The 10,682-nt window shown below is 42.5% G+C and overlaps 1 protein-coding gene across 4 annotated transcripts in view; it reads left to right on the plus strand.

Moving 5' to 3' along the window:
- The window catches only part of LOC100555627 (signal-regulatory protein beta-2), a 36,653-nt gene extending 27,888 nt beyond the window's left edge, over positions 1-8,765 (plus strand). For 3 of the 4 annotated variants that reach the window (XM_062979103.1, XM_062979102.1, XM_062979104.1), the window contains exons 4-6: positions 1,073-1,414; positions 6,808-7,125; positions 8,334-8,765. In XM_062979103.1, the coding sequence (XP_062835173.1) occupies positions 1,073-1,414; positions 6,808-7,125; positions 8,334-8,506 (833 nt within the window). In that variant the 3' untranslated portion in view covers positions 8,507-8,765. The remainder of the gene's footprint in view (positions 1-1,072; positions 1,415-6,807; positions 7,126-8,333) is intronic. The other variant, XM_062979105.1, reaches the window with a different exon arrangement.
- Positions 8,766-10,682: the final 1,917 nt, after the last annotated feature.

The following is a 10,682-nucleotide window of genomic DNA, read 5'->3' on the forward strand; positions in this document are numbered from 1 at the left end:
TATTGCTTTAAGGATTTCTCACAAATTCAGTTTGACCTCCCTAAAACTGAGCCTCAAACTTCTACTAACTGCAGGTGTGTTCTCAGGGGAAACTTCCCTATCAGGAGAAATTTCTCTCTCTTGCAGCTCCTTATCTTTCATTGCTAAGAAATGATTAGGGCAAAGGATCCCTATGCCGGTCTGCTCAGCTCAGAAACTGGTTCACTCTCTGGCCCCTTTCCCCCAGCAGAATCCAGCTCTAATATCCCCTATATATTTTTATGTGTTTTTACAATAAACTGCTTGCTGATACTCTGGTATATTGCGCAGTGCTGTGGCCATAGGGATTTCCATGGTTGGGGTGCAAAACTTTCAGTAATTTTAATCTTACATTTCTTTTTAATTTCTTCTGTTTCACCTCTACTATTGCTAATTAGCATCATTTCAGACTTACTCCAGTTTATTTTCAAACTTGTTACTTCTTCAAAATCTTCCAAATGTTTTTGAATATTTTTAAAGCTTTTGAGATCTCTCTCACACACCCATAGATCACATATCATTTTATTCAATGTTGTTGGTCTTGTTAATGTTCTTCTTCAGTTATTCCTAATCATTTATCACAAAAAATGTTAGTGACCAATCATCTTAAGCTTTCTTTAAATAATTCAAAAATGGCTGTCAGTTATCATGATATCTTTGTACTGATCTATTTTTCAAAAGGCAGGATACTTCATCCAACTCTGCCAAAGTGAGAATTAAAGGTTTCTGAATGCCACCACCCATTTTCATAAATCTGTCACCGACAACATCCAGCGCTCACAGCAGACTGCAGAAAATGCTTCAGCTGTTCTTCCTAAAAAGGAAAATCAGTTCGGGTTTGTTTTTTGCAAATTTTACAAATGCTGAGTTATTATCAGTAAAAGTTCGATTTTTAGAATTATTTTATGGACCTGATGTTGCGTAATAATATTTCAGGCAGAAAGGGGTCATGAAAAAATGTATTGGGTGGAGAGAGGTCTCAAGTGGAAAATGTTTAAGAAGTTCTGCTTTAGAGAATAGAAGAGACAATGCCATGCCATTTACTTTGTTGCAGATGTCAGAGGCCAGACACAAGAGATTATACAAGTACCAGAGACCTTGTCAGTGTCCACAGGAGGAGAGTTAACTCTGCACTGCATCCTGATGGGGAGCGGAAGTCCAGGAGGAGTCCGGTGGTACAAGGGCCCCGACAGAACCCAGCCGGCCATTTATACTCAAAAAGACGCCTCTCCTCGAGTGACAAGGCTTGTTCCTGAATCCCCCACAGACTTCTCCATCACCATCAGTAACGTTCGACCTGAAGATGCTGGGACCTATTACTGTGTGAAATACAAAAAGACATCAGGAACAGAGGTGGAAGAAACTGCTGGGAAAGGCACCATGGTTTCTGTGATTGGTAAGTCCTGCTCAAGGCCTCTTTGGGTCCAAGGAGAGAGATATGTTCTATTTATTATTAAGCAGTGGTTCCCAAACTTATTTGGCCTACCGCCCCTTTTCCAGAAAAAAAATTACTCAGCGCCCCCTGGAAAGAGGGGCGTGGCTTAGAGGGGTGGGTGTGGCTCCTGCTCAAGAGGGAGGGGCTGAGCCTCTCCCCTAGTCCAAGATGCAGGGCTGGGAGGGGGAGGTGGGCAGGGCCACCAATGGGCAGCCAGGACTGGGATGGGCGGAGTTACGAGCTCTGAGGCAGGGCTGAGCTTCTATCCCTGTCCTGTGGTGCCTGCCAGGACACGGGGGGGGGGGGGCTAGAGGAGGGGGGGCTAGAGGAGGGGGGGCCTTTTCCCAAGTGCCTGACAGGGCTGAACTTCTATGCCCCACCCCCGTGTTCTAACAAGCACTTCTGGAGAGGTATTAGAGGCTCAGCCCTGCCCCCATTCCTAGCCCTGCCCTTTAGTCCTAAAAGGCCTCTCAGGAGAAGTATAGAGGCTCAGCCCTGTCTTGGGCTTTTGGAAGGAGGCCCCGCCCCCTTCCCTAGCTCCTCTGTGTCCTAACAGGCGCCTCAGGAAAGGTATAGATTCTCAGCCCTGTCTCAGGCTCTTGGGAAGAAGCCACACCCACTCCTCTAGCTCCACCCCCTGTGTCCTAACAGGCACCTCAATGCTTAGCCCTGTCTCCGGCACTTCGGAAGAAGTCCCGCCCCTCCCCTGGCCCTGCCCCATCTCCTAATAGGTGCCATCACCGCCCCCATGGATCACTGCAGCACCCACCAGGGGGCGGTAGCACCCACTTTGGGAATCACTGTTATTATGTATTCACTGCATTTATATTCCGTCCTTCTCACCCCGAAGGCGACTCAGAGTGGCTCACAAAAAAGGCACATTTTGATGCCACAAATACATACATAGGATAAAACAAAACATATACTATATATATTTGAGTATGAGTTGGGTTTTCAGCCCTTTATAGGGCTGAAAAAGCCCTCCTCGGCTCATACTCAAGTGAGGGTCCTGCCCAGCTTATATTCAGGTCAGCTTATTCTCAAGAATATATGTAATCAGAGTTGGATAATTTTATCTTCTTATTGTTATCTTAAATTACAGTTTTATGTAATTATTCAAAAACATTTAACCTACTGTTGCCTTGATTAATGTAATTTTATTGGTATTTACTTTTATTTTTATTTTGTAAATTTACCAGTAGCTGCTGCATTTCCCACACCTCTCTTATACTTGAGCCAGTAAGTTTTCCCTGTATTTTATGGTAAAATTAGGACCTCAGTTTATGTTCAGTATATACGGTACATTAAAATCAGTAATTAATACATCATAACCTTAAAACCAGTTACTTAAAAATCATGCAGTCCAAAGGCATATTCCAGGAGCCGTTCCAATCATAAATTGCACTATCACATAGTCACATAGTCTTATTCACTGTCATCTCAAACATAGAGGAAATTGTACATTGTGTGAAAGGGCTTCTCAATGACAAGCAAACTTGAGAGCTGCCTGTTTAAATAGCAGTTACAGAAGAGCTGTCAGCCTATTATTAATATGTTTATTGATATCCCACCTTGTACCCAGTCCAGGAGGTAAAACAACTTCCCATGTTTAAAACAAACATTGTTTAACTTGGGAACAAGCCACTGGAAGAGATTCAATAGCTAAATCATCTGTCAAAATTTAAGAGACAATTGAAGACCAATCTCTTCCAGCTAGGCTACCTAGTCAAATTTTTAACTATGAATTTTAAAGTCTTATTCTATGTCTACTGCAGGGAAAGGAAGCGAGAACTGTACACTTGGGCAGTGTTAGAAACCACCTCCATGCTTGGAACACGTGCACAATCACATCTTCTAGCCATAGCCATTGTTGTCTTACTCGTTCAGTCGTTTTCCACTCTTCGTGACCTCATGGACCAGTCCACGCCAGAGCTCCCTGTCGGCCGTCTCCGCCCCCAGTTCCTTCAAGGTCAACCCAGTCACTTCAAGGATACCGTCCATCCATCTCGCCCTTGGTCGTCCCCTCTTCCTTTTTCCTTCCATTTTCTCCAGCATCATGATCTTCTCCAAGCTTTCCTGTCTTCTCATGATGTGGCCAAAATACTTCAACTTTGCCTCTAATATCCTTCCCTCCAGTGTGCAGTCAGGCATTATTTCTTGGAGGATGGACTGGTTGGACCTTCTTGCCAAGGTCCAAGGCACTCTCAGGATTTTCCTCCAGCACCAAAGTTCAAAAGCATCTCTTTTCCTTCCTTCGCTCAGCCTTCTTTATGGTCCAGCTCTCACATCCATAGGTTACTATGGGGAGTACCATTGCTTTCACTATGCAGACCTTCATTGCCAGTGTGATGTCTCTGCTTTTCAGTATTTTATCGAGGTTGGCCATTGCTCTCCTCCCAAGAAGTAAACGTCTTCTGATTTCCTGGCTGCAGTCTGCCATAGCCACTTCTGCCCAACCTTTCTCCTCACAGGAAAGAGTTTTCTGCCGTCACTACTCTTGTGTGGAAGGGAAGCAACAGACCGTGGGGGAGCGACCAGCTCACCAGTGCCTCCCTCTCTACCTCCATGGCTCTTGAAGCAGGGGGAGCGGAAGGAGGGAAGCATGGAGTCCCTCAGTTTGCTTTCTGGAGTCGTAAGGGCTCTCTGGAGCACAGTTGCCCTATCCACAGACAAAAAAGGCAAGCTAATGAGGCATTAGTGATGGGAGGGATTTAGAGGTTAATGGCTTCTGTATATACTCATATATAAATCAATCCGAGTGTAGGGTTTGAGCCTATATTTCCAGATGGACAGTCTTTCTGCTTTAGTTTCTCTCCCATCTTTTGAAACACATTTTCTACTTTCCTTTTCTTGGACAATTTCCCCTTTTGCAGGTCTTCTCCCATGTTCCTTTTTCACACCAGGAAGCTCTTTCACAATTACTCTTGATATAAAACCACCTTTTGGATCCTGCTGCATCATTTAACTTCCTTCAGGCAAAAAAAAACCCCTGAACTGGCTTCTTAAAGAAACTGGGGCAAATCAGTTCATTTACTTGAGGTTTCACTGCTCTCTAGAATTTGATGTGGAACTCTTGGATCAATAACACCCTTGAGACAGGACCCTACTGAGTTCCTGCTTGCTCTCTGTCTTGAAATTGACATCAAAGGGCCAAGATCCTACACTGGTGTAAATTAAAAGAGTTCCTGGTTATGCACAAAAGTAATAGATACCCACAAATGTAGTGATTGCTTTAGCAATGTTCAGTCAACAAGTATAACATAAGAACTCATATAGAATAAAATACAATATGTTCAGAATTCACAATTGTAATAGACATAATCCATACATCAAAAATGACTGTAGCTCAACAATATATGTTCTGTATATAATTGTTCATTTTTTCAATCAGTTCATTGTGCTGAAGAGCAAGTAGGTCACAGTAGATCCCTCAACAATATATGTTCTATATATAATTGTTCACTTATTCAATCAGTTCATTGTGCTGAAGAGCAAGTAGGTCACAGTAGATCACGACCGGTTTCGACTAGGTCTTCTTCAAGTGAATTAATCTGGGAAAATTATAATGAATTAACCAAAAACATATAAACATATAACATATCCACATAAATGTCATTATAAATTTGACATAGAGACTTACAATAGTACATTCATATGTATACCCTTTATGCTCCTCTTTCTAGTTGTGTTTTTATGTCTTCTCTTTTTTCCTAGAGTGGGTCTAAATAAAAGGAACAAACAGTGGCTATAACATAATTTAAGATTTTAAAGTTTCAGTTAAGATAGTATCTTATTTATATACATTTATATATATATTTAGTATCATCTCCAAGCCTGCCTTTCAGATTGGTCAGCTGTAGGCCCTGCGAGGCCCGGGTGTGTGGGCTCAAAGCCCACACCTCTAAGCCCAAAGCTCCCAGGCCTACAGGTGCAGGCTTTGGGCCTCGGCACCCGGGCCTTGCAGGACCTACAGCTGAGTGCCCGAGGCCCAGGCGCCTAGGCCCAAAGCTTGTATCCATAGGCCCAGGTGCTTTGAGTCAAAAGAAAACAGATCTTTTGGCCCAGAAGACAAAACATAACAAATGAAATCAGTCACAGAGAAATTGGGAGGTCAGATGAAAACAGAACAGGGCCCCACCAAAAGCCGGAACACAAAACGGGACAAAGTAAGTCCTGAATGCACACAACTACTGTGCACTGAGACCTTTGGGGCTTGGAGTCTTTGTTGGTTGTTTGCCTTCATAGATTGGCTTCATCCCTGTGTAATCTCATCACAGTTTGTGCAGAATTGGAAGATCACAATGTTCGGGGTTTGTTCTAGAATGAAAATGCATGTGAGATTTTTGTACACAGAAAACAGCTTTTATTTGCATTGATAACATTTCTGCAAAGAAAATTCTGCTTTCTGTGCCGTAAACAAATTTTCCATACAGCAAGCAAGTTTATTATGTAGTAAACTTGTTTCCTGTGCAGACAACCAAGTTATCTGCACACACAAAAACCTTGTGCAACCTTTTGCGCAAAATAAATCTTGAACAGTGTGAAAATTATGCAGGTGGCTTTCTTGCAGCAAGTAGAAAAATGTATTTTTTCATAATTGCATGTAGCTGACAAAGATAAAATTTGACAATAAGACAACAGTAAACAAACAATTAAAAGCAAACCATTCACCCTAACACAGTAATCATTAAAACAATAGATGATAGGTTCCATAAATAGCATAATAGATTAATAAAAACTGACAGGCTGTGATAGAGCCACTGAATGCCTATGCTGTAGGCTTTATTTGCAATCAAGTATAACTCTAAGGATTTGTGTTCACATCATCCCACTCAAGACCTTGGGGGTGGGGACAGTGCTGCCTTCTCAAAATATTCTAATATAAATTGTCCTCAAAGCTTCACAATCCCTTTGACCTTCTCAGAGCCTGGAAATCAATTTCTGGATCATTTTCTCTTAGAAAAGTGTCCTGGGATGGATAAAAATTTGCCAAATTTTCATCCAAAATGGCAACCAGTTTCCTGTGTAACATTTGTGTGACATTTCAGCAGAAGAGCATAGGCTATTACCAGGATCAAGTTTGGAGATTTTTTTTTCCAGCTGCAATCCAAAGTCAAGGCAAAATTCAATCCCAGTCCAACTCTGCTTAGAATACAAAAGATCTCTCTAAATCAGACATGGGCAAACTTTGGCTCTCCAGGTGTTTTGGACTTCAACTCCCACAACTCTTAGCAGCTGGTAGGCTGTTAGGAATTGTGGGAGTTGAAGTTCAAAACACCTGGAGGGCTAAAGTTTGCCCATACCTGCTCTAGATGCGTTGTAACATCTTGAAACCTATTTCTTTTTTTGTACAGTTCCGCCTAATGTACGAGTGGAAACCTACCCACCTCCTCCTGTCCACCTGAATGGCATGGTGACTCTCATCTGCAACGTGGAACATTTTTATCCAAATGTCATAAATGTGGCCTGGTTTATGAATAATAAGAGTAAAATGGGAACTGATGAACCCATGATCAAGAATTCCGTTGGGTTGTTCTCTCTCAAGAATTCTCTGGTGGTGAGGGCAACTGAAGAGAAGAATATGTCCATATTTACTTGCCAGGTCAGACATAATTTCCAGCCTCCAATTAACCAAACAGCAACATTAATCATCCGGCCATACACCAAAGAAGGTGAATCTGTGGAATATATTGTATTTTATTGTTTTGGAGTTCTATCCAAATCCATGATTTTCTCTTTGCATTGATAAAGCACTCCCAACAAATGGCCATCCAGGCTGTGTTTAAAAACATTCAGAGAAGGAGATTCGATCAGATTCCAATTTTCCTCCTCCTGCTGCTGTTGCTGTTGTTGTTGTTGTTGTTTTTGTTATTACATTTATAGCCCAAAGGGGACTCAAGGCAGCCTGACATAAAAACATTGGTATCCACTTTAAAATATACAAATATACAAACATTGAAACAGAATTAAACACAAACAATATTTTAAAAATCAGTTAAAACCCATCAAACACATTCAAAGTCAAAAGCTTTGCTTTGAATGCTTTGAATGCGATTTCCTGCTTCTTGGTGGGGGGTTGGACTGGATGGCCCGTGAGGTCTCTTCCAACTCTACTATTCTATGATTCTATGATTCTAACCATAGCATCCAAGACAGTATGTTTAGGTGGACTCTTTTTTTAAAAGTCTGTTGCTGCATATCCTAGGATGTACTTACACTGTTTGGTTTGTCACCACTTTAAATGCCTTAGTTCAATGCTATGGGATCATGGGTATTGTAGTTTTACTAGGTCTAGAGCCTTCTCTGCCAAATAGCACTAGTACCTCACCAACATATAACTTGCATGATTTCAAAGAATAGAGTCACAGCAATTAAGCTGTATTAATTCTACAGTGTCAATGAACCCATCGTCTCTGGAGCAGAAGAAAACAAAGCCTGCTCCATCTTCAAAAGGACCTCCTGTCAAATACTTAAATATGGTTCTCGTGTCCCTTTCAACCTTCTCTTCTGTGAGCCAAACTTCTCCCATTCACTCATCTGCTCCTCACAGGGCTTGGCTTCCAACCTTTGACCATTTTGGTGGCCCTTCTCTGGACCCCTTCCATCTTGTCCATTTCCTTCTTGAATGACTTTGCCCAGAACTGGACACAGGATTATTTCAGGTCAAGTTTGATCAAATCAGAAGAGAGCCTTAATCATTGAAAGTAATTGTGTTTTGTATAAAACTGCATCGGTTTGCAATTTACTATCCACTTTGTGTCCCCGCCTGAAATTTAAATGTGTCACTGATGGTCACTAATATTCAGAGTGGAGCAAGTTAAGTTGAGAAATAATTAAAATGATGAAGTTCATTGGAGTATCCACTGTCTTTTCCCAACAGATTGCCTGCTGTACTCCTACCCCACTGGCCTCTGGGTTGGACTTTTCCTGAGCAAGATTCTCACTGGTTTCTTCCTCCTTTGCCTTTTTCTGAGAAAAGAACATAGCAAGACAACTCCAGGATGTAGACCTGGGAGTGCCCGAGAAAGTGGGGCATCCAAACCCTCTGCCTAGGATTTCTTGCTGGCTTTCCAACATGGGAGATGGGAGAATTTATCAACATTCCCTCAAATCCCAAAAAACAATCTGCAACAATGAAAGACAGCATATCCCAGTTAACCAGCTTGCAGATCCTTGCCTGCCATGATCTGGAATAGTCAATATTCAGTGCAGTAGAAGTCATTTGTCAAGATCCTATACCTATTTCTGTATGTTTGCATTGAGGTATGCCAGTTTTTGTGCCTAAGGTGAATAAACACATCTGTTTGCTCTATCTAGTTAGTCCTATTCAGTCCTTTGGTGAGCTGGACATGCCAGGCTTCTGAACCCATGGTTCTTGGTCGGTTGGAGCAGCAGCAAACAGTGCACCCTTTCCTCCCTTTTTTCCCTCCACCCATTCCTCACTCCATGTTTTGCGCACAGGAGGGCATACTCTTGCAAAATGCGCCCCTTCTCTCCCTCCTCCTTTTCGATGCTACATCCAGGAGTGAAAATGCTCCAGGCATGCTTTCTATGGGGCTCTTAAGCCCGATGCAGGAGATTGGTTAAAAACGCTTATATTTTGAGGATGGGCTCCAACGCTACAAATTGGAAGGTTAATTCAGAAACTCCAAACCACCTCGGAACCCCATTCGAATGTATTACGATTAACGAACTTATTGTGATTAACAAGGATTCCGATTTATTCACCCATTCCTAGTATATATGTTCATATATTAGCTTATATAGCCATGCATATTGGGTGATTCAGAGAAAAAGTGGGGATGGAGAGAAACATGGCGCTGCTGAAAAAGATGTAAAAATACGCCTCTCAATCCAAAGTCAAAAGCAGGAGGCCCCTTTTCTGTGAAGAGGGCGAGGAAAAACACCACAAAAGTTGGATCTTCAAACTGCAAAAGAACTATTTATTGCATGGCCATAGCAATGAGACAAAAACATGCATACACGCAATCAAAGGATTTGTCCGAATTTCCAAAATGGTTGCAAGGGTTTTATCACCTCACAGAAGTTAGCAAGCATATCCTTATTGGCTTACAAAGATCATTTCCCCATTCGTCTAATGTTGTCTACGTCACAAGCATCTTAACCATCATGCAATCCCATTGGTTTTCTATGCTGTAACAACATGTAATTCTTTAGACAATGGTGCTTTCATGTTATTGACCCTGACTTGATGCAAGTATATGCTCGAAATCGTATGGGAACCGGTTCTGACTTGATGTATTGTTATTATTTGAAAGTAACTTCTTTTTCTCTGGAACAACTCTTTTCCCAAACATCAGCATTTTCTCTCAAGCGCAAGCCTTCCTCAAACATAGACCTTTTGCAACTTAGGTCAATCAAAACATATGGGACTTATAGTCATTACAAGTATCTTTGAAAATTCTTTTTAAACCCACGTCTCCCTCACTCTGAGCCTTGAGAAGGCAGGCCTTCTCCAGATGCAGAGAAGAACTGGGGGAGAAACATGGCACTGGAGAAAGGGTTCTTGCCAGCACCGTGTTTCTCCCCGATTCTCCTCTAAGTCTGGGAAAGGCATGCCTGCACCTTCCTAGGCCTTAGAGAAGAAGGAGAGACACAGAGAAAGGGTTTGCGTCAGCTCCGTGTTTCTCCTCCTCTGTGGCTTGGGAAGGCAAAGGGGAGAAACATATCACTGGCAAGAATTTTCTTGTGAGCGCTGTGTGTCTCCCCCTTCCACCCAAACCCTGCCACCCCAAACCCTCCCTCTCCTCTCAACCCTGCCCTCTCCCAGCCCAGCTGCACCCATGTCTGGGCCCAGCCTTACCTCTTTCGACCCCAGCTCACCCCTTTCTGGCCTCATCCATGCTCCCTCCTGGCCCAGTCCTTGCAGGCTGACCCAGAAGGTGGCCCCAGGGCAAAAAAGTTTGCCCATGCCTGGTATATACAGTCATCCTGTTATGTAAAGATACTCTCTACTGCAACTTGTTTTTTCTCCTGTGGGTTTTAGGGCTGGGCATCATCACAGTTTCCTGAACACAAAAATTTTGCAACAGAGCATTTTGTGTATTAATTGGGAGGAGCAACATAACCTACAAAACTTGCAAGATAGCCTACAAATGAGGTACTGAAAGCACAAGAAGGCTCAACTCAGTTCATGGATGCTTCAAGGGGGGAATTGTTCCATTACAGTGCTCTTGAGGACTAGAAAGGTATATATCAGGGGTCCTCA

This window comes from Anolis carolinensis, chromosome 4 (assembly GCF_035594765.1).
Source record: "Anolis carolinensis isolate JA03-04 chromosome 4, rAnoCar3.1.pri, whole genome shotgun sequence".
Taxonomy (NCBI): domain Eukaryota; kingdom Metazoa; phylum Chordata; class Lepidosauria; order Squamata; family Dactyloidae; genus Anolis; species Anolis carolinensis.